Source organism: Vanacampus margaritifer, chromosome 1 (assembly GCF_051991255.1).
Source record: "Vanacampus margaritifer isolate UIUO_Vmar chromosome 1, RoL_Vmar_1.0, whole genome shotgun sequence".
In the NCBI taxonomy this organism is placed as follows: Eukaryota; Metazoa; Chordata; class Actinopteri; order Syngnathiformes; family Syngnathidae; genus Vanacampus; species Vanacampus margaritifer.
The window spans coordinates 57,564,773-57,588,435 of record NC_135432.1 but is presented as its reverse complement, the minus strand read 5'-3'; the positions used below and the strand labels follow the sequence as shown (position 1 = coordinate 57,588,435).

At 40.1% G+C, this 23,663-nt stretch overlaps 2 protein-coding genes across 2 annotated transcripts; both read left to right on the top strand.

Moving 5' to 3' along the window:
• The first annotated feature begins 149 nt into the window (after positions 1 to 149).
• tonsl (tonsoku-like, DNA repair protein) lies at positions 150 to 17,053 on the top strand. The gene is made up of 28 exons (XM_077579003.1): positions 150 to 425; positions 540 to 635; positions 1,026 to 1,168; positions 1,262 to 1,442; positions 1,535 to 1,664; positions 1,947 to 2,118; positions 2,217 to 2,331; positions 3,890 to 4,041; positions 4,140 to 4,292; positions 4,367 to 4,492; positions 6,327 to 6,525; positions 6,608 to 6,663; positions 6,741 to 6,830; positions 7,673 to 7,745; positions 7,834 to 7,997; positions 9,037 to 9,160; positions 9,242 to 9,462; positions 9,526 to 9,982; positions 10,052 to 10,254; positions 10,605 to 10,711; positions 11,885 to 12,041; positions 12,107 to 12,185; positions 12,312 to 12,619; positions 14,272 to 14,443; positions 14,517 to 14,692; positions 14,853 to 14,926; positions 16,463 to 16,596; positions 16,689 to 17,053. Exons 1-28 carry the CDS (start codon positions 401 to 403, stop codon positions 16,886 to 16,888), a joined length of 4,287 nt encoding a protein of 1,428 aa, XP_077435129.1. The 5' UTR covers positions 150 to 400; the 3' UTR covers positions 16,889 to 17,053.
• A 964-nt stretch (positions 17,054 to 18,017) lies between these two features.
• On the top strand, positions 18,018 to 23,309 carry LOC144043348 (actin, alpha cardiac muscle). Its single transcript, XM_077556890.1, has 9 exons — positions 18,018 to 18,128; positions 19,744 to 19,894; positions 19,985 to 20,113; positions 20,283 to 20,393; positions 21,362 to 21,446; positions 21,731 to 21,892; positions 21,970 to 22,161; positions 22,795 to 22,976; positions 23,075 to 23,309. Exons 2-9 carry the CDS (start codon positions 19,766 to 19,768, stop codon positions 23,216 to 23,218), a joined length of 1,134 nt encoding a protein of 377 aa, XP_077413016.1. The 5' UTR covers positions 18,018 to 18,128; positions 19,744 to 19,765; the 3' UTR covers positions 23,219 to 23,309.
• The last annotated feature ends 354 nt before the right edge of the window (positions 23,310 to 23,663 follow it).

Genomic DNA, 23,663 nt, shown 5'->3' with positions numbered 1-23,663 from the left:
TTAAGTAGGCATTTCAATATTGTTTGAACACTTCGTACGAGCGTGCTTATAGAAGTTCGACCTGACAGTCTAGATCTGGGGGAAATGAAGCTAAAGGTTTGTGATTGGTTGGCAGCGCGCTGGCGGGGCTTTGTAAATTTCCTTAGCAGAAAGGCAACTCGTACTCGTATAAAATGGTGTTTCTGTTTCTTATCATCAATAATACTTCACGATCAGCCACGTAAATTCCCTGTAACGATGTGTTTTATTGAAAAATACGCGTAAAAGTGTTTGCCAAGGCAGTCAGTGTTTTTCGCAAAAGATTCAGCTGAGCTGAGCTGAGCTGAGCGCGCTCCACCAAGACCGCTCTCAGTCATTTACTAGCAAGTTAGCAACTGGCTAGCATCGTTTCAACTTCACGATGAGCTTTTCACGGGACAAAAAGCGTAAGTATTCTCTTGATTGATCTGCTGGTTTGCAGTCTCACCTCGCCGCGGTTATTTACGCCCGTGATTGCTCCGTCCTTGATGTTGTCGTTGGCGCCGATTGTTGTTTTGCAGTGCTGCTGAAAGCGAAAAGCAAAGCCCAAAACAGCAACAACATAAGAGAAGAGGTCAACATCTGCAATCAGCTTGGAGAGCTGCTATCAAGAAACGGCAAGCGCTTTTTTTTTTCTTTCGATTTCTGCTTTATTCTTTATTTTTACTTCAAGGATACAAGAGACAATAACTGCTGAAAAATCGTTTCTCAGTTGAATTGTCTAATGTGTGTGTGTATATATATATATATATATATTCCCTTTAATTACTCAATTATTTATTTTGAATAAAACATTTTTTTTTTAAACTTACATATCATTTACTAATTATTTCAGTTGGCATGTAAATAATAATGACCTGTGTACAGTATACATTTTCATGTCTGACAATTCCCATTATACTATATGTGTCATAACACTGATAGAGCCATGTCACACACTGGCACATGCACAAATGTTAAAAAAATAATACAGTATACATTTTTGTCGATTTGATTCTTTCGTCCAGGTGACCATCAAGCTGCCATTGAGGAGCACCAGCAGGCGTTGTCGCTATCTGAGGTGTTAAATGACGTAATTGAACGAGCCGTGGCAAATCGTAAGATAGGAGAGTGCTACGCAGAGCTTGGGAACATTGAGACGGCACTCAAAGTGAGTTCATCTTCAGTACATGCAAATATTTATTTGCAAACAGAAGCTCTTTACTGTATATAAATGTGTTGTGTGCTTCTTTATCTTGTCTAGCATCAGCACTGTCACCTGGACTTGGCTCGCTCTGTCAGAAATCGCATTGAGGAGCAGCGGGCGCTCGCCACGATAGGTCGGACTTACCTCTTCTGCTTCGAATCCGACCAATCGAGGAAAAGTCTCTTACAAGCGGAAGATGCTTTCAGGAAGAGCCTTACTATTGTAGATGACCTTCAAGGTGTCAACCTGCTACTGCTCTCTGCCCCTTTTATGTATGAATATAATAATGACTTCAATTAATCTGTATCTGCCCATGTGTGTCTTTTTAAGGGACGATACCAGAGCGAGAAATTCACGAAATGAAGGCTGGAGTTTTCCTCAATCTCGGTTTGGTTTGTGACCACCTGGGAGAGCCCGAGCGTTGCAGCGAGTTCATCCGACGCAGTGTCTTCATTGCAGAGTAAGAGCTGCCTCAATGCGCTTCTTCTCTTAATTTTCTTGTACTGCTTCTTTTCTTTTATTATGCTGACTGTCCTGAAAGGTGCCTATCAATACAATTATTATTCAAATTAAACGAGGGTTATGATGACACTTCCATAGGAACTGAATTCACTACGCAAACAAATATGCACTGGGAGGAGCTGACGTGGAACCACTCCATCTCGTCTTGACCGGATTTTTTTTGTCCTTTCAACTATGACCTTGTGTCCTCTTTGCTTTCACCTTCGCTCTTAAAAAAAAGGAAGCGTGCGCTGCAGGAGGATCTCTACCGGGCCAAGTACCACCTGGGCAACATCTTCTTCCGCAACTGTCAGCACTCCAACTCCTTGCGCTTCTTGGAGCAGGCCAAAGAATGCGCTCGAAAGATGAAGGACAAGTTCAGCGAAAGCGAGTGCTTCCACTTGATCGGCAAGGTGACAACTTGCTCTTGAAAAGGGATTATTTATTTATTTAAAAAAAGATGGAGGCTAAATGAAACAATTGATTTTTTTATTTTTTTTGACACGTTCAGGTCCAGCTTTCTTTGGGTGATTTTGCAGCCGCAAGACGATCCCTAAAAAAAGCTCTGCTGTTGGGTTCCCAGCAGCAACAGGACAAGCAGGCAGTGACGAAAATGTTTAAATATGGTAAAAGAGTTTACTTGCTTTTTTTCAGGCTACTCTAAATTCAATTTATTTAGACCACGTGTAGACTAGTGGGGCTACATAGAACATTTTATTGTAAATAATGTTTATGGTGACTTCCCCTTGAAGATGTTGAATGACACCCAAGTTTTAGTTTACGGTAAAACTAAACACACAACAAAAATAATTAGACAAATTGCATATTTAAATACATGCACCCGTTACTACATTTTAGAGATTTTACCATCTTATTGCTAGCTTTCAATGGAAACACCTCTTGAAAAGCTAGTGAGAATTAGCATTAGAAGTCCCGAGGGAGATTTGACAACAAATACTCACACACAAACACTGTATGAACACATCCACACAGGTAATATGACAATATTCAAGGCATGGGCAAATATTCTCCCTCATCTGTGAAAACCGAATTATAGTCCTATAGTGACTTTCGTCTACTCTTTTAATCTGTACAAGTGTGTATCTTCATGCATGCACTGCACCACACTGCCCCTAAGAGGCCAAGGTGCCAACAGCAGTTATTAGTTTTTTGTTTGTTTTTTATTTAAAAAAATAATTAATTTATTTTATTTTATTGTCTAAAAGATTATTATTTAACTTTTTTTTTTTTTTTACTCGTTACCAAGTCATTTTTTGTTTTTTCTTTAACTTATTTTTAAAGTTGAGTCCAACAACCATCACATTGCAAGTCCCACTCTCTACCGATTTCAGCCACTCCAAATCAACTGCCTTCACTTCCTTAGTTGTACACCTTTGGGACTCATGTTATAATACAGTTTCCTTAAATCCTTGGTTTTCCACAACACTGTACAGTCGAAGGTACTGTCACATGAACACGGCCGGAAATTCTGTGACTTTCTGTGCGTGGGCAGATCTTGGCAACAGTGTGCTGGCAATGGATTTGTTGATTTGTGTCTACTTTGAGCTAACAGGTTTAGCCATGTGTTGCAAACTACATGTTGGTGTGTTTGCGCAAGTTTGTCGTATTACTTCAGTACTTTTAATTCTACTTGGCACAGCTTGCAAAAGGCCTTACATTGTCCATTTCTTGTGTTGCGGAGTTGCACAGGAATCCAAAATGTAAAATTTAAAAGTTGAATGCGCTGGCTTCATGCTACCATTTGCTTTGGTTACCAATTTGTTTTTGATTGGCACAGCGCAGCCATTTCCAGGCAATATTTTAAAAAATTGCACGCAAAGCGCCCCCAACTGGCCAGTAAGGGAATTGATTCAGAGGAATTTCTGAATAAGTGAATTGGGGTTGGGAATATTGCGATACAATGACGAATCAATATTTTTACTCTCTCCTAATTTAATGATGTAGTGTAGGACAAAACAGTTGAGACTGAATCAACCGGTTACAGTCAAATATTGATCACTTTATTGCCTCAATTGACTGAAGATGTCAACTACTATTTCTACTCTCTCTTGTTAGAATGCTGTCAAAAGCATCTTTCCTACCCCCATCTATTGAACTGTATTTGCTTTTCCATCTATTGCTCTACAATGTCAAATGTGTTTTTCCCAAAAATCTATTCCACAGCCGACCGGGGCTGTAAACTTGAAGAGGAGTTGGGGGAGTATCAGGCCAGAAAGCTGAACTCCCGCGAGGCCATTGGGCTGGCAGAACAACTCGGAGATCTCTCGGCCAAGGTCGGCTGCTTCCACAAAGCCTTGGATGCATATCAAGCTCAGGTGACCTTTATTTTTTATGCGGGTTTCAGTTACTTACATTTGAAATGTATTCTGCGAATGCACTTTTTAAACGAATGCCGCTTATCCATCCGGATTAGCTTACAGGGGCCGAGGCGTTGGGGAAGCCCGCACGCGAGCTGGCGGTCATCCACGTGTCTCTGGCCGCCACCTTCAGTGACCTGCGGCGGCACAGCGAGGCCGTGCAGCACTACAAGCAGGAGCTGGCGTTACGGCAGGGCAGCCCGGCCGAGGTAATCCGATTTGCGATTGATGGGGGGGTGAAACGTGTCGTTCGCACGTCAACTCGGATCTGTGTGTGTGTCAGGAATGTAGCACTTGGCTGAACATCGCAGCGGCCCAGGAGGAGAGCGGCGGTGCCCCCGAGGATCTGGACATTAGCTACAGTGCGGCACTTCACCGCGCACAGATGTGTGGGCAGGCCAGGCTACAGGTGAGGACGCCGCTGGATCTCGGAATGTTCGTAACTCTTTTATTTGCTCATCATTCCACTCTCTCAATCGGTTTTTCACAATCAGTTATCACGCCTTAGAACCAAAATGAGTCCAGTCACAGGAAAAGACATCTCACCCACCCACAGGCTAACTGCAGTTTAGGATCTGTGTTGCCATGGTAGCAGACAGCTGTTAAATCAGGATCATACGCCTTTGCGGATTTTCTTTGGCAACATTTATTGTATTTCTTAACACCCATCGTACTAACAGATGCTTCTAATATTTTGGTGGTTAGCATGCCTCACAGTCGACAGGTTCCGGGTTCAAATCCCCTGCGTGGAGTTTGGATGTTCTCCCCATGCTTGTGTGGATTTCTGCAGGTATTCTGGCCTCCCTCCCGCATCCCTAAAACATGCAGGTTAAGTTAGCAGAAGACTCTAAATTATCCATAGTTGTGTGAAATCATCGGTTGCCACCGTGCTCGTTTTTGGAAGTGCTGACCTGGCAGCCTACCAGGAAGTGAAAACTGAGATTTTGCCGCTGGTTAGAAGTTACACTTGGATAGTTTGTTAGAGCTCATCTCCAATTGGAGGCGTTTATCTGACGCACCGCCGCTGCCCTCGAATAGACATTTTCCAATTTGAGTAGGGTTGGGGGGAAAAAGTCGACAAAGTCCGATAAGTCTACTTCAAAAGTAGGTTGACTAAAAATGTCATCTGAAAACCAAGTCCCGTCACCGTCCCTCTTTCTACACTGACATAGCAATGGAGAGGAAATTATTGAGCTCACTATTATTACATGTGTAATTTAGATATAATGATGACTGACGGGATGCAAGTAGCACTTCAGCGTGAAGCACAGAGCACTTTCACTTTTACTGGAAAGTAGTTGGAATAATTTTAACTGCAGCAATTTTTGAATGTTTTTATGTTTGTCGGTGTAATGCCTGTCTTTTAATACTGCTTGTATGCCATTGAATTTCCCCTCGGGGACAAATAAAGTGTTTTTGTATTTGAATATGTGAAAACTAAATGGTGATTAGTGTTTGTTTACCCTAAATATAATTGCTTGCATGCTAATGCTAATCACGATTGCTAACTGTTAAGCATAGGCTAATTTTGTTGGTGTTTGATAATGCTCATGCACTGAAGATAATAAGTAATTAGTATTTATAGCCACTCATTTCAAATCGTGTAGATATAATGATGTATGTGTGAACTAAGCGGGAGGTTAGTGATGGTTTACTTTAAATGGTAATAGCTAGTGTGCTAATGCTAATCGCGATTGCTAACCATTTAGCACAGGCTAATTTTGTGTTTAATAAATATCATAAATATGTACAGAAGATAATAAATAATGGGTAGTTATATCCACTCACTTTGAACCTTTAGTGAATATAATAAACATGTACAGAAGATAATAAATAATGGGTAGTTATATCCACTCACTTTGAACCTTTAGTGGGGGAAAAAAAATATATATAGTTTTATTGTTTGATGGAATTATCAATAGGATAATCAATTTAAAAAAAAAAATCTCAATAGTGACAGCCCTAAGTTCGAGACGCCTTGCCATCACACCAGAAGCCCTCTTGGTGTGCTTGCCGCCCAGCAATGCTCCATTCCTTCACCACATAGACAATGAATGGGTTTGACAATGGCAGTCTGCGCCCTGCTAAATGCAGTGTGAAAAGGACTTTATAAACATATTTTTAAATGCATCAATGAATCAGTTAACTGTTTTCTACCACTCCCGCATTGTGCACGTGGCCCTAATGTTGTGGTCAGTGAGTGTGCATTTTCAGTCATCAGCTCAGGTTTTCCTCCCCTACAGAAGAACGTTTTGAAGCTATGGTTGGCAACCCAGAAGCGAAAGGACTCATCAGATGCCAACGACACTGAAGCTAAACTGCTGGAGCTGTGTGCCGCCAATGGCTGGAGTCCAGATGGCAGTGATGGAGAGGAGGAAATAGAGGAAGAGATGGACAACAGTGAACCGCTGGATGACAGTGATGTCGTCCTCTCGGACTCAGGTTGGCCTGTTCAGTTTTGTTTCTCACTCACGCTACGGTTCTGCTCTCAAGTTGGTCTCTCAATGCCTTGTATCGTTTCTAGAGGATGACCTGGAGGGATATGACAAGATAGTGTCCGGGAGGAGGAAAGCAGGACGGGTGAGGGGGAGGGAGAAAGATTATTTCTCTGGCGCAAGTTCAGTGTTAATTTTCTGCTGCACTGCTTCTTTCTGCAGTGGAACAAGAGGAATGAAAAGGGTGAGACGTCCCTCCACAGGGCTTGCATAGAAGGCAACTTGAAGCAAGTCCAGTGTCTGTTAGAACAGGTGGGTTAAAGATAGATGTAAGCACGTAAAACATGTCATTTCCATCAACTCATTCACTGCCATTGACGACTTTAGACGTCAAAAATTCATTTGAACTATTTCTAGTTCGCATTTTTTTTTCCACTTTTGCTAACAAGAGTATGAAAACCTAGAATTTGTAATAATAACTTTAATTTAATCCATTTTTAGTAATCTTTTCTTTCTTTTTTAATTAGGGGCATCTGGCGATTATTATTTTTTTTAAATTGTAATTAATCACATGACTTCACTAGTTAACTCAAGATTAATCAAGAATTTGATATCTGTTCTAAATGTACAATATATTTTTTTCTAGGTTTTCATACTCTTGTTAACAAATGTGGAAAAAAATGTAAAACTAATAGAAATAGTTCAAATGATTTTTTGACGTCTGTAGCCGTCAATGGCAGTGAACGAGTTAATGCAGTTAATAGCATTGTCTTAGTTACAGTAGCAAAGAAAAAAAAAAGAATTTCCTTGTACAGGCGTTTATAAGGGGCAGGCATGTTGATGATACAAAAATTACGAATTAAAAAAAAATTATGTTTTTTTATGTCCTTATAAATTGGCCAAGTGAGTTTACAATACATTTGAGATAATATAAAATCAAATCTTTTTACTTGTGGATGGGGAAAAAGAAAGTCTCTCTTTCCTATATTGGCCCAATTAGTTTATTCATTGCAGTTTTTCCATAACCACATATTACTAAATCATAACTAAAATGTTTAAAAATATGTTTGGGGTGCACGATCATTTGTGGCATTGGTTTATGTTTTTCTTTGCTATATTGGAGGTCACTAATTACAAAAGCTTCTATGCTTCAGGGCCATCCAGTGAATCCCAAAGACTACTGTGGCTGGACTCCCCTGCACGAGGCCAGCAACTACGGTCACTACGGTAACCGATTTACACTCATTCAACTGCTGCACTCTATATGTTTCTTTGAAAGAATTCCATCTCACCCGGTCCTTTTATTTTCATCCAGACATTGTGGCCATGCTGCTGGACCGAGGCGCCAACATAAACGACCCGGGTGGCGACTTGTGTAAAGGCGTGACTCCTCTCCACGACGCCCTCACCTGCGGCAACTTTCCGGTGGCCAGACTCTTGGTGGAACGAGGGGCCTCCGTCAACATCCGCGATGCCAAGGTATGCGTGTGTTCTCGTGTGGTAGTCAGGGATGTAACGATACATCGAAAATCAATTTAATAGAATCTAGAAAATTGCCATTTATTTCATGCAATTTTAAAGAAATTGCTAAGTTAGTATGTATATTTTTTTCTTTAAAATGATCTATCATTGTTTGTTTTTTCTTTTTAATTTGTGTACCAAAATTACTAGTGGTATTGGTACTTGGTATCAGTATTGATGATACTGGTATCGGTCTAATAAAAGGTGGTATCAGACATCCTTATTCTTGAGTGTCATTCGCTGTTAATGATAAGACGTAGCACTTTAACTCATTCACTGCCATTGACGCCTATATACGTCAAAAATTCATTTGAACTATTTCTATTAGTTTAACATTTTTTCCCACTTTTGTTAACAAGAGTATGAAAACCTAGAATCTTTTTTATTGCACATTTAGAACAGATATACAATTTGTGATTAATTGTGAGTTAACTAGTGAAGTCATTCGATTAAAAACTTTTAATCGCCTGACGCGCCTAATTTTTTAATAATATTTTCTTTTCTTAAGTGAAGGACTAATTACTCAATCAAAAAAAATTATCACCTGACGCACCTAATTTTTAATAATCTTTTATTTAAAAAAGAAAAGATTATGTTTTAAGATAATCTTTTCTTTAAAAAAAAAAAAAAGATTTAAAAAAAAAAAAAAGATTATTAAAAATTAGGGGCATCAGGCGATTAAAATTTGTCATTGTAATTAATCGCATGACTTCACTAGTTAACTCACGATTTTATATCTGTTCTAAATATACAATTTTAAAAAATCTAGGTTTTCATACTCTTGTTAACAAAAGTGGAAAAAAATGTTAAACTAATAAAAAATTGTTCAAATGAATTTTTTACTTGTATAGGCGTCAATGGCAGTGAATGAGTTAATAACGAATGTGTGAAGCTCGAGTTGAGTAAATAAGCCACATCTTGAAAATGTTTGCATTCATTTATTTATCATTTTTGTGTTTCAATCTCATTTTGTCTTTTCTTTTTTCTTTTTTGTCAGGGTGAGACTGCATTGGGAGAACTCCATCAGTGGCAGAGGAGGCACAAAAATGAGCTGGACCAAGAGACCTTACAGGAGTGTGCAGCTACAGAGCGACTGCTGAAGAAGGCGCTCGCCGGAGGAGGTCATTTATTTAAAATTGTTCACTCGGATCCGCACCCAAAACATTCTCTCAACTCAGATCGAATATCCCTGCCCTCCACAGTGCCCCCCGCAACTCCCCCTCCCAAACCTTTTGCCGCCCTGCAGGACAGCCAGCTCTTCGACGCTGAAAACTCTGAACCGCTTTCGCCCTCTGGAGGGCGCTGTGCCTCCAGCCGCGATTGGCCAGAGGTGAACGCTTACCCTCGCCCCAAGAAGCGGCAGCTCGGCAATTCCTCAAAGCGGCTCCGAGTCAGGGGGTCAGAGGCCTCTCTTCTTTATGGGGTTAGTCCTTTTATTGTCTAAAGCCAAATGTTGGCAATTCTTTAAATAAATATTTGTTTTCAGACTAAGACCAGCGATTCCGACGATAGTGACTCCGACAGCCCGGTTAGTCCCCTACGGCCGGTCCGCCAAAGACGCTCAGTCCCAGCAGCTCCCTGTCAAAAAGATCCACCTCCGAACAAAGAGGCGGGTTCAGTTACCAACAGGGAAAGCGGGCAGGATCAACCTGCTCCCTTCGTCTTCGCACAGGACGAGTACCAAACCGCCATCCGAGGGTTGGGCAGCGCTACGACCCTCCTGCAAGGCCGCTCGGCACAACCTCACTTCCCCGTCATGGCCGGCTTTTCATCCAGCAACAAACCGGCTCTGATTCCCGAGGAGGAATATCTGGTTGACGACTGGCTGGAGGAGGATTTGTTGGAAAGTCGGCCCAAAAAGAAAAGGTTTCGAGTTGAGCAGAACGGAGGAAGAGAGGACAATACAACTGCCAGAGCGCCGAACCTTCAGACGTCCTACATGAGTGAGAACTGAGCAAAGATTTCATCTCGTTGTCGTGTCCACAGTTTCTGCAATATTTGTATACTTTCAGGTTCTACACTTCCGCCTTTGAACACCAGGGGGCCCTCTGTGAAAAGGAACGGCTCAGCGAAGCCTCATCAAGTGAAAATGACTCAGATGCCTGGCATGGTTCGTTTGGGCAGACGAGAAGTTAACAGGTCACATAGCCCCACCCTCACAGATGACGACGTGAGGCCAGACACGCCTCCGTCACCTCATCCGGGACACGTGCAGGTCAGGGAACAATAATGCATTGTTATATTGTAGGCTACATACTGAAACAAATGTTCTTTATTTGCCTTTAAAATTGATAATTAAATAGAATAAAAGTACACTTGCACATTTGGTGAATTTTTCTGGGTGTTGGCAATGGGTACTTGTTTAAATAGGAAATGTGGTTTCCCATACATTTTAGTTGTACCAATTATCCATCCGTGTAAGGAAACTAAAATATGATTAATCAAAGATTCTGTGAACCCCAATTAATGAATACATTATTATTCAATTACATACATCGCATTAGATTGTACAAATCTAACCTAATAAGACATTTTAAATAGAATTTTACTTTTGTGTCTTTTCAGCCCGCCACTCAGAGGCTGGTTGCCTCCAATCCTTTATCACTGCCTCTGCCAATAAGAATGAGGGTCAGAGTTCAGGACGACATCTTCCTCATTCCAGTTCCGCAAAGGTTTGATAACATATTTTTATTGTATAAGTGGTATCGGACATCCCTAATATAAATATTAGGGATGTCCGATACCACTTTTTTCAGACCGATACCAGTACGAGTATCACTGATATTGATACACGTAGATTTTGATCCATAACATTTCGATTAAACCAATGACAGATAATTTTAAAGAAAATTATGTGTGTATTTATTTGTATTGAATTTTTTTGTGTTTTATTTGTTTTACTGAATTTAGTATTCAAATAAAAGTGCAAATTATTCTTGAGGTTTAGTGTCTGTTCAAAAATGTATATAGTGCAAATTGGTACAGCTTCAACTGTTGCATAACACTAAAAAGTTAGCAATGAGTGAGTATAACGCTGTATAAAATACGCAAGGATGTAAAAGCTCGATGTTGCCTGTAGTGCGTTCAGCAGGAAAAATCGAACATATCAATACACTGAATGATAACATTTTATTTTTCTCAGTTGATGAAAGCAGGTAAAGATTTAAAATAGAGGCATGAAATACTGTAAAGGAGAAAGTCATCGTACCACCCAATAGGGGTGTGCCAAAAAATCGATTCTCATTTAGTAACATTCACAATCAATTTTAAATGTCCCAAAATCGATTTTATTTGAACTATTTTATACTGTCTTGCCTTTGTGTGTGCCTTTATTTGGAGCGCTGTTCATGTTGTACCCGGTTTGGCCACTGAGGGGCAGTGTGGCTCCACGCGGTCTAATACACTGTTAAGTTGTAGCCACATTAGAGAGTGGAAGGAAAAAGTCTCGATCAAGTTAGTCCAATAAAAGTTTTTTTTTTTTCGTGGAGCCGTTCTTTTGAGTGATATAAGTAGCGCGCTAATTAGCATTAGCGAGTCAGACTTGAGTAGATCATTACAATTCCTTGCACATCTATAGATTGAAGCAAAAATCATTGTCGATCAAATCATTTTGAATCAAAAATCGTTCTTAATCGTAAATCGATTCTGAATCCAATCGCAGGCCCAAAAATCTGAATCGAATCGTGAGACATTCAAAGATTCCCACCCCTACCACCCAAGTTCAATTAGCATATAAACGAATAATGATTGTAAATGCTCACTAGTAGTGGACTCTAAGTATAAAAATAAACCTGGGGAAGAAAATCAGTTGAGTTTGCCCGATGTTAACCTGTCGTCTACTGCAGCGAGGCGGAATCTTGCACGGTCTCGTGGCTCTGCGAGCAGGCGGCGCAGCGTTACTACCAGAAGTGTGGCTTGCTGCCACGCCTGTCGCTGCAGAAAGAGGGCGCTCTGCTGTCGCCGCACGACCTTCTGTTGACCGTCCTGCACACCAACGAGGAGGTGTGAACCGCATTAACGTCTTTTAGTCCTAACACCGTGATGACTGACCAAGACTGATGTCGCAGGTGTTGGCTGAGGTGTCGTCTTGGGACCTCCCACCTCTGCAGGAGCGCTACAAGAAGGCGTGCAGCAGCCTGGCAGTTGGTGAGAAACATGCAAATATCCTAATTCACGCAAAATTGACTTTTAAATTCCTTATATACAAAAAGTTGGGTCAAAATAGTCTGACGGAAAAAATACTTTAACACAATGCTGTGTGTGTCCATGCAGAGGAAAACCGCCGCGTCAGCCGGCTGTGCGAGGTTCAGGACGGGAGCTCCTCGGTGCTGGTGTGCGGGCTCGGCTTGGCCGCGTCCTCCCTCGCCGCCCTCCTCCGCGCCCTCAAACTGCAGGCCAGCCTCACCGAGCTGCGCATGTCGGGCAACCGCCTCGATGACAGCCTCCTCGCCGAGCTGGTCGCCGCCGCCGCCACCATGCCTCGACTCTGTGTGCTGGACATTTCGGCCAATCGGGTCACAGGAGAGGGGCTTGACAAGGCGGCGAAAACTTTAGAGGGGCTTAGACATCCGGTGTTTCCAGTAAGCTGCGTTTTTGTAATATTTTCCCATAAAATTAATATCAGTAATCTGTATTGGCCTTGTGAAAAAAAACAAAAAACATATCAGTCTATCGCTAGGATTTTTGCTGTTTGAAGACTAACACGACATCAGCTACGGGACGCTGAGCGACATCCACCAGGAGTCCATAACATTCTGAGCTGTCAACTGTAGTACTGATACAGGACTATTAGAACTCCTACGATACTTGCCGGATTTAGGATGAAATTGGCTGACCTAAATCACGTAAATTGAGTTTGTTAGGACAAATTATTATTATTTTTGACCACTTGCATAGCTTAACTCATTCACTGCCATTGACGGCTATAGATGTCAAAAATTCATTTAAATTTCAATTAGTTTAGCATTTTTTATGAGTATGAAAACCTAGATTTTTTTTTTGTACATTTAGAACAGATATATCATATTTGTGATTAATTGTGAGTTAACTAGTGAAATCATGCGATTAATTCTGAAAAAAATTACCCTCCTAATTTTTAATAATCTTTTTTTCTTCTTTTTTTTTTTTTTTTAGAAACGATTGTTAAAAATTAGGGGCGTCAGGCGATAATTTTTTTGGAATCATAATTAATCGCATGACTTCACTAGTTAACTCACGATTAATCACAAATTTTATATCTGTTCTAAATGTACAATAAAAAATGTCTAGGTTTTATTAACAAAAGTGGGAAAAAATGTTAAACTAATAGAAATAGTTCAAATGAGTTTTTGACGTCTATAGCCGTCAATGGCAGTGAATGAGTTAATATGTATCCCTACCAAGGTTTTAATAGTTTTAGATTTTCCATTATGGTTAGTATTTATGTCACTTTGCCTTTTAATGTTAAATTTCAGTAAATTATTTTTTAACGCAAAGTTTTATTTTTTCGGAAAGGCTTAGTTTTAGTATTAGTTGCAGTTTTTTTTTTTTTAATTTTTACAGATATATGGAGTATTTGTCAGTTGCAAGATAAAAAAAAAAAGTGTTTTCGCTAAATATTTCCCTTCTTGCGGATGTGCAGATTACCGAAATAAATGCATTTGAAATGAAACCCAATAGCTCATGTATGATATTAATTGACAAGGACAGAAACAAAGGACATTTTCGCTGTAATTATTGTTCGTGTTAGGGATGAACGAGTACCGATACCAGGTATCAGTATCTGCGCTACATGTCTGACAAATGCGCGTTATGTTGCAATTTCTGTAAGTATAGAGAAAAAAAATGTGCAATTTTAAGATTTTTTAAAAAATATTTTGGGGGAAATTCAAATGTTATGTATCAAAAGCGCTAGTGGTATCGGTGCTTAGTATCAGTGCCTGGAAAAAAGTGGGATTTTATAAACGGAGGTACTTTCAAATAGTTTTTCTTTTTTTAACCGCATGTTCGTTTTTATTTCATTTCGTTAACAGAAATGTTTCTTCAATTTTTGTTTTATGTATTTCGTTAATTTTTGCTAACTATAATAACCTCGACTAGCGACTTTAATTCAGGCTATGAAGGGAATCATACTGAAAGTGTTTTTCATATGGCTTGCCAAACATAATATATAGATTACAAAAGCGACGTTGGAAACTTTTGACTCTTCTTCCCCCATATGTGTTAAATCATTGTCCTTTATTTACCCTGCTAGTGTCTGAAGGAGTTGAACCTGAGCCTGAACCCGCTGGGTGACGGTATATCCGAGTCTCTGTCCGCGCTCCTGTCCTCCTGCCCGCTCCTGGCTGAGCTGTCTCTACGCGGCTGCGGCCTGACATCTCGCTTCCTGCAGCAGCATCGCTTGCTGCTCGCCGGCGCCCTGACAGGTGGCGACGTTTTCCCTTTGAAACTGATGCAAGCCCGCCTCCACACTAATTGACTACATGGTTTGTCCGCCAGGCACGGGCCACCTGAAGTCAGTGTGTCTTTCCCACAATGCATTGGGCTCCACTGGATTCGAGCTACTGCTGAAGACGCTGCCTCTACACACGCTCACGCACTTGGACCTGTCGGCCGTGCGCCGGGGGGCCACTGATTACCCGGCGTTGGAGCACCTTACCAGCTTCCTGTCGCAGGTACATGCACTTAAAATGAAGTCAATTGATCAATGCAGTTGCTGGTTCACTTCAATTTTCTGTTTAAGCTGTTCGCGGAAAATCTACATGTTATGATTAGATGTACGTACGTATTAATGATGTGAGGTAAAAAAATATATATATATATTTGTCTTCTTAGGACAACTGTTCACTCACCCACCTCAATCTGGCAGCTAATGGTCTAACCGACAGCAGTGCAACGACCGTGGCCAGGTTTGGTGATCACACAGCGACTCTAATGAGCATACACGGCATAGAAAATGGATGGATAGATGGAATACTGCAATATTTGTAAATTGTGTTACTAGCTATCCTATCAAAAACAGCCATCCATTTTTACCATACAGTAATTTCTGGACTATAAGGTGCACCTGACTATAAGCCGCGCTAGCTAAATTTGGGGAATACTCAAGTTTGTTACACATATAAGCCGCACTCTGTGTTTTAATGTTACCTTTCTTTTCCATAATGAGGGTGCAAATTGTTTCTCTCTCGTCCTGTTTCCTCCTACTGTATTTGGGCTCACTTGGTTTGTTTTGCCCTTGCGCTTCCTTTATAGTGCGCCCCCTTGTGATCCGATGGATAAGCCGCACCTTTGTATTAGCCGCGGGGTCGAATGCAAGGGGGAAAAAGTAGCGGCTTATAGTCCAGAAATTACTGTGGTGCTTATCCTCACCTAGGGTCACAAAATGGCGGGCTAAAATAAAACAATTGTTGTGTTTTTGTAGGCTGGAATGGATTAATGGCATTTCAGTTTATTTCAATGGGGAAAATGTTTTGATATACAAGTAAACTGAGTTACAATCTTTGTCATGGAATCAATTAAATTCGTAAGTCAATGTAGCACTCACTGTATTTTTATATAAGTAAATTTTTCATAATGCTTCCCCTTTAACTCATTCACTGCCATTGACGGCTATAGACGTCAAAAATCTATTTTAACTATTTCTATTAGTTTAACATTTTTTTCCACTTTTAAAAGAGTACATTTAGAACACATAACATTTGCTATATATATATATATATATATATATAATAATCAAGTAATCATTTGGAGCCAATTTTTTTTATGTAAAACTGTCCAAATCCTCTGATTTCAGCATATCAACTGCGACTGATTTCTGTAGTCCTTCATTTACGAAAAGAAAAGATTATTAAAAAATTAGGCGCGTCTGGCGATTAAAAGTTTTTAATTGAATGACTTCACTAGTTAACGCACAATTAATCACAAATTTGATATCTGTTCTAAATGGACAATGAAAAAAATCTAGGTTTTCATACTCTTGTTAACAATAGTGGAAACAAACTAATAGAAATTGTTCAAATGGATTTTTGACGTCTATAGCCGTCAATGGCAGTGAATGAGTTAGTCTAAAATTTGATTTCCTTCAGCATGAAGATATCGTGTGAGAGTAACTTAAGATGTACGCACTTTTACAGTATGTATTTTTCCTGTAAATCGTCTTGTCGTCATCCTTCTGTTTTTAGGTGTCCCAACCAAGTCAATCGGGACCGGTTAGGATATTTAAAAAAATCTATATTAAAATATATATATTAAATTGAATAATGATATATAAAAATAAACACAAATAATGAAGAAAAAATGCCATAATAAAAAATATCTTATGTCCCCTCTAAAATTTCCTTCAGTCTGAAGATATTGTGGCAGTGTGAGAATCACTAAATTATGCACACCTACAAAATGTATTTTTTTTCTAAATGATCTTGTTGTCATCCTTCTATTTTTAGGTGTCTCCCTATATGTCCCAACCTGGTGAATCTGGACCTGTCAGGAAACCCGTCCATCACCTCAGTAGGATTCCACAGCATCCTTGACGCCCTCCGAGAAGCGCATCGCCCGCTCGCTCTTCTAAACCTTCAAGGTACATTCTTGTGATTTTCCCAAATTTGAAAAAAATACACCAGAAGATGTCCAGTATTTACATTTGAATTCCATTTCTTGCATCACCTTCAGGTTGCCAGGTGTCGGGGCCGTTGGCCAGCGAGGATCTGGACGCTTTGTCCGAGCTGGTCCGAGACCTGCGTCTTTGCTCTCAGGGCCTCAACAAGCTGGACCGGCAGGCTTTAAAGCAGAGCTGGACCAGTCGTCAGCCTCGCGGCTATTTTGTAGACCGAAAAGCAGCGTGCTTCCTCTCTACTGCGGCCTCCTCGTGATGTCAGTGAAATGTGCTTGCAGACTAAAGCCAGTGGCAATTGAAATATGCAGTGACATTTTAATTCCCATTTACATGTTCTTTAAATTATTTTTGTTGTGTTTTTATGTATAAGTGTTTGTATTTGTTTAAAAAAAGAAAAAGTATTAAAGTTAAAAGTATTAGATACCACTGTCTTTTTCTGACTGATACCACCGATGTACCAATACCACTAGTACATTTTGTTTTCTAAATCTGTCCTTATAAATATAGGAGATGCTCACTTACTGCTACAATAAGCTTCTGTATGTGTTTAGAAAAGAATTGCGGTGGCGTCACAACCAAACAATGCTACCACATATCTCACACTATTCCATATGCATGCTTTAGTAGCACAGTAACGGCTAACTTGATAAATTCCATCCTTGATGCTATATTTCTGCGCTCGAGGAATGTTTAGTGTCACTCCCCGAGGCAAGAAGTTTACCTCATAAGGTTCACTATACATCAAAGAAAATAATCAGTTCCGTGGGCGGCACAAATATGGAGCTCATCTTTGGCAGCCGGCGAGTCCGTCACGTCAGTGGCTGCTCACTAATGACTCTGCTGCCGAGCATAACCCTAGAAGGAGAAGGCTGGGCCAATCAGGGCGCAGCAGCCAAACCCTTGACAGCCACTCACGCAGTCTGAGCACACTCGGCTTTACCATCAGCTGTTGCGCACATGGCTGAGGCTCAGCCGCGCATACCAGCCCGCGTGGTTCACACACATGTGCAATGTTTTCATCTCCTTAACGAGACACCGGCGTCGACGCTGCCTTGACTGCGTCATCAGAGGGAGTCGCAACTGTGAAGTGTGGGGCAAAATAACATCAAGCACGGATCTTCTCTCTTCATTTCATGGGATGTAATTTTCATAAATAAATCTGTTTTCAAACTCTTTTATTCGTACATTTAAATATCAGATAGAGATCGAGTTGTATCTTATCTTATCTTTTCTCCTCGCATTTCTCATAACTGTCGCACAAGCTCTATCCGTGATCTTCATTTTGTTGTGAAGCAGTCATATCCCTATTTGCCAAACACTCTCTTCAGTCTGGCTTGTAGATTTCTTTTCTAGCGGCACTTATTTGGACTTGTGTGAACTTTTAGACACGCCCCCCCTCCCGGCCCCAGAGTGAGCCGGCGTCTTATTTAAGGGGCTCGTCCCTGCACCGGTCCTTGTCCCAGTGGAAGCATCCGGCGTTTACAAGTACACCTTTGGTGAGTATGCCTCATCGAGATTTTCAATACAGAAGTCTGGCTATTGTGTTGAAGTTCACTCATTGAACATTTTTATCACTAAAGAGAATGCTTGGTTTTTAGATATCGGAAAAACAATTGATTGCTATAGTAAAATTAACAAAAATTTCCTCATGATGCACTCTGGAGTTGAGATCATATTTTGTATGTCTTAATTACAAGGTGCCCTGTTAAAGAGTTTGCCAACCTATAAACAGTGTTAATTGGCAGCTGGGGTGATGCATGAAAACAAAAGTGTCAAAGTTATGGCAACAGCTGGATGGCGGCAGATCTGAAATAGCAAGAGAGGATAAGTGTCACTTGTGTTTCCCTGTTAGCTACTGTGAGGGGGGGCGGGCCTAAAATAGACCACACGTTCTCTCTCTCTCTCTCTCGCTCTCGCTCTCTCTATTATGACCCATTTTGGTGCTACCTCAGCAGCTTCTAGGAACAATTGTGGAGATATGGTATCAGTCATTCTGCAACAGTGGTGGGCTCATGGGTCACATTTGGAATTCAAAACTGACAAGATGAAGGGCGAGGCCATGCAGGCATGAGATTGAAGAATTGTACTGATACTAGAAAATGTTTAGTAGTAAAAACATTTAATTGTCATTTTTATTGTATTTGTATTTAAACTTTAATTAACCATTCTTAAGTTGCTGTCTTGATTAAGTCTATATCAGTGGTGTCAAACATATGGCCCGTGGGCCACAACTGGCCTGTCAGGAGGTCCAATGTGACCCTTGAGGACAGAACACAAACTGTATTTTTTTTTTCAATAAAATTAACTGTTGTTGCTAATTTAGTCCACTGGAGGGCACACTTACAACCATTTAAATAACATTTGGAAATATGGCTGTTTTTCAGTAGGCTGTTTGATGCCCCCCACCCCCCAAAAAATCACTAATTTTTGTTGAGAAATTTTAGATTACTTTACAATTAAATAATAATAAATGTGAATATTTTCAGAATGTACATGTAATTATTTGCAAAATAAAATACATTAATAATAATAATAATAATAATAATAATTTGACCTGTTTTTACTTTTTAGGCCATGGACATACTGGTCCGGCCCACTTGAGATCAAATTTGGGTGATAAAGGCCCCTGAATTAAAACAAGTTTGACAGTTGACTTTCTTTAAAATCCCAAGAAAATCAGAACAGGCAAAAAAAATAAAATGGTATGCTTTTGTAATGTATGCCAACATATTTAATATACAAAACACCTATCGTGGAAGTAGAAAAGAAAAAACTGTATTTTTTTTTTAATGAGCCACAACAAAACTGAAGGGTTCATAAGTCAACCAGATAAAGGAAAAATTAGCTAAATAAATGCATTATGCAATATTATTACAGGACTCTTGGCAGGTTAGACCGAAGAACGGAGAGGGTCATACTTTACCCACACCTGCTTTACAACAAGGTCCAGATCAAAAGACTGGAAAATACAAGGACATGTCTAATTAGTACCCTAAATATAAAAAAGAGTGTCAGTCACACTCAAAGTTTTGGATATCGCTGGGAGGCTATTATAAAGTCCTTTCATGCCATACGTCCATTGAGTGTCTGTTTCTTCTCCAAACACGTCAGACCACCCCAGTGAAGCCTAATCATGTGTGACGACGACGAGACTACCGCCCTTGTGTGCGACAACGGCTCTGGCTTGGTCAAGGCTGGATTTGCCGGAGATGACGCTCCCCGTGCTGTCTTCCCTTCCATTGTTGGAAGGCCCCGCCACCAGGTTTGCTTGACGTTACCAGCTTGACTACCCTTTTTTTTTTTTTTTTTTAATTGTGTATCAAAATAAGATGGACATTGTTTTCGTCCGCAGGGTGTGATGGTGGGTATGGGTCAGAAGGACAGCTACGTAGGTGATGAGGCTCAGAGCAAGAGAGGTATCCTTACCCTCAAGTACCCCATCGAGCACGGCATCATCACCAACTGGGATGATATGGAGAAGGTGTGTATTGACATTGATGCTCATTAACAGCATTCATGGCAGCTGACCTTCCAGATTCCGGACAGTTCACAGCTGACCACAATTTGCAAAGCTATTTTTAACAAAACTCGGAGGACAAGGTTGTTGTTGTTTCAGTCCTGAGAGCAGCTGTTGTCTTTTTGTCAATCAGATCTGGCACCACACCTTCTACAATGAGCTGCGTGTGGCCCCTGAGGAGCACCCCACCCTGCTCACTGAGGCCCCTCTGAACCCCAAGGCCAACAGGGAAAAGATGACACAGGTAGTAAAGCCATTCGGTGATTGAAACTCACCAGACACATGCATTGGCGGTTTATTTAAAAAAAAAAAAAACTTACCAGTGATTGGACACTGATTTGCTAAGAATTATAAGAAGAAAAATATCACAATTTTTTTAACTCATTCACTGCCATTGACGGCAATAAACGTCAAAAAATCATTTGAACTATTTCTATTAGTTTAACATATTTTTTTCTACCTTTGTTAACAAGGGTATGAAAATCTAGATTTTTTTTATTGTATATTTAGAACAGATTTTAAAAAATGTGATTAATTGTGAGTTAACTAGTGAAGTCATGCAATTAATTACGATTAAAAAAATGTGATCGCCTGACGCCCCTAATTTTTAATAATCATCTCGTCACAAGATTAAAAATTCAAATTGTAATTAATCGCATGACTGACAAATTTTATATCTGTTCTAAATGTACAGTAAAAATATATTTAAAAAATAAATAAATAAAAGATTATCTTAAAAGATAATCTTTTATTTTGTAAATCTTTTTTTTTTTTAAAGAAAAGATTATTAAAAATTAGGTGTGTCAGGTGATTATAATTTTTTTGTTGCAATTTATCGCATTACTTCACTAGTTAAGTCACAATTAATCACAAATTTTATATCTGTTCTAAATGTACAATAAAAAAGATTCTAGGTTTTCATACTCTTGTTAACAAAAGTGGGGGGAAAATGTTAAACTAACAGAAATAGCTCAAATGAATTTTTGACGTTTATAGCTGTCAATGGCAGTGAATGACTTAAACGTGTACCATTCACGTTTCTTAATAAACCAAATATTCTATATTTTGTTTAAAAATGTAATACATTGTTGAATGCAAGAAAGAGCAGCATAAATAGACCCAAATAAAAATTTGCGTTAAGAGTGGATCCGCAATAAGTAAACCGCGAAGTAGTGAGGGACCCTTTAAAATTCTGCCGCCTTTGTTTTGCAGATCATGTTTGAGACCTTCAATGTCCCCGCCATGTATGTGGCCATCCAGGCGGTTCTGTCCCTGTACGCCTCCGGCCGTACCACCGGTTAGTACAATGAGAAAGTTCCAGTACTTTACGTTATCCTTTTATTCGGTGCAGTCAAATGAGACAAGTCCAGTACTAAAAATGGTGCCACACGCCAGAAACGTAAACACTTCGGGTGTCAAATGTGTGTCGGCATTCCTCCTTGACTGTAAATAAGAGGTGTTAGTCCGACTCCAACAAGCTGTGTGCGTCTTGATATCAGCACTATTAAATCATTTCTGATGCAAAGCAGACTTTTATTTGGCAGTTAATCAAATGTGACATCTTTTTTTTGCTTGTCAAAGGTATTGTGCTGGACTCCGGCGATGGCGTGACCCACAACGTCCCCATCTACGAGGGATATGCTCTGCCGCATGCTATCATGCGTTTGGATCTGGCCGGTCGTGACCTCACTGACTACCTGATGAAGATCCTGACTGAGCGCGGTTACTCCTTCGTCACAACTGGTAAGTCACAAATCGCGCGTTGATTGGTTTAACGACGCATAGGTGCAGTTCCCTAACTTGAACACTGCGTGGCGTAGCTGAGCGTGAGATCGTGCGTGACATCAAGGAGAAGTTGTGCTACGTGGCTCTCGACTTTGAGAATGAGATGGCCACCGCCGCCTCGTCCTCCTCCTTGGAAAAGAGCTACGAGCTGCCCGACGGTCAAGTCATCACCATCGGTAACGAGCGTTTCCGTTGCCCCGAGACCCTGTTCCAGCCCTCTTTCATTGGTGAGTTCCTGTCATTTTGTTTTTTATTCTCTTTTTTTGTCCGTTCTTATTTGAACTATTTCTATTAATTTAACATTTTTTTTCCAGTTTTGTTAACAAGAGTATGAAAACCTAGAAGAATTTTTTTTTTGTAAATTTAGAACAGATATAAAATGTATGATTAATCGTGAGTTAACTATTGAAGTCATACGATTAATTACAATAAGAAATTTTAATCGCCTAATGCGATTAAAAAAAAGAAAAGAAAATATTATTAAAAATTAAGAGTGTCAGGCCCCTGGTTGCCCGCCATTCATTCCTATGGGGAATTTTGACCCCTGGTCGCCCGCCATTCATTCCTATGGGGGGATTTCGACCCATTCATTCCTATGGGGGATTTCCGTAATCGCCTGATGCTCGTGATCGTAATTAATTGCATGACTTCACGAGTTAACTCACGATTAAACACAAATTTTATATCGGTTCTAAATGTACAATAAAAAAAATCTAGGTTTTCATACTCTTGTTAACAAAAAAATAGAAAAAAAATTAAACTCATAGAAATAGTTAAAATGAATATTTGACGCCTATAACCGTCAATGGCAGTGAATGAGTTAATAGAGTAACTAATATGTTGTGCTTGTCATCTCTCAGGTATGGAGTCCGCTGGTATCCATGAGACCGCCTACAACAGCATCATGAAATGTGACATTGACATCCGTAAGGACCTGTATGCCAACAATGTGCTGTCCGGTGGTACCACCATGTACCCTGGTATTGCTGACCGTATGCAGAAGGAGATTACAGCTCTGGCCCCAAGCACCATGAAGATTAAGGTAAAAAAAAAAGAAAAAAAAGTTATGTAATATAATGGCTTTATTTTCACTTTATTCTGCAACGCTAACACTAAACGTCATGTTTTTCCCTATCATAGATCATCGCCCCACCTGAGAGGAAATACTCCGTCTGGATCGGTGGCTCCATCCTGGCTTCCCTGTCCACCTTCCAGCAGATGTGGATCAGCAAGCAGGAATATGATGAGGCAGGCCCCTCCATTGTCCACAGGAAATGTTTCTAAATACACAACCAACCTCATTCTTCTTGGATTTGTCCGTTGTCTCCTGTATATATATGTTCTGTTGTAATAAAACGAAGCCCTTGTGAGAGTAGCTTCCCTGTTTGGCGTCTTGCTTTCACTAACTTGGGAAAGGTTGATTGCGGTGAAAATGAATGAGTTATAAAAAGGTATTGCCAAGTCAATCAATCAATGAACCTCCTCAGACTAAGCTCAAATAATTAAGGATCAGCATTTTAAAACATGTCATAACCCATGGGCGGAGCTACAGCGTATTATCCAAGAAGTCATTGTTTATCATACGATCCACAGTCAGAGGTTTCATGATATAAAATTCACACATTTTCCAACCTTGGCCAACAGACTCATAATTCAAGCAGAAATAATAATAATAATAATAATAATTATTATTATTTCTGCTTGTGATTTTGCTTATGAGTCTGTCAGC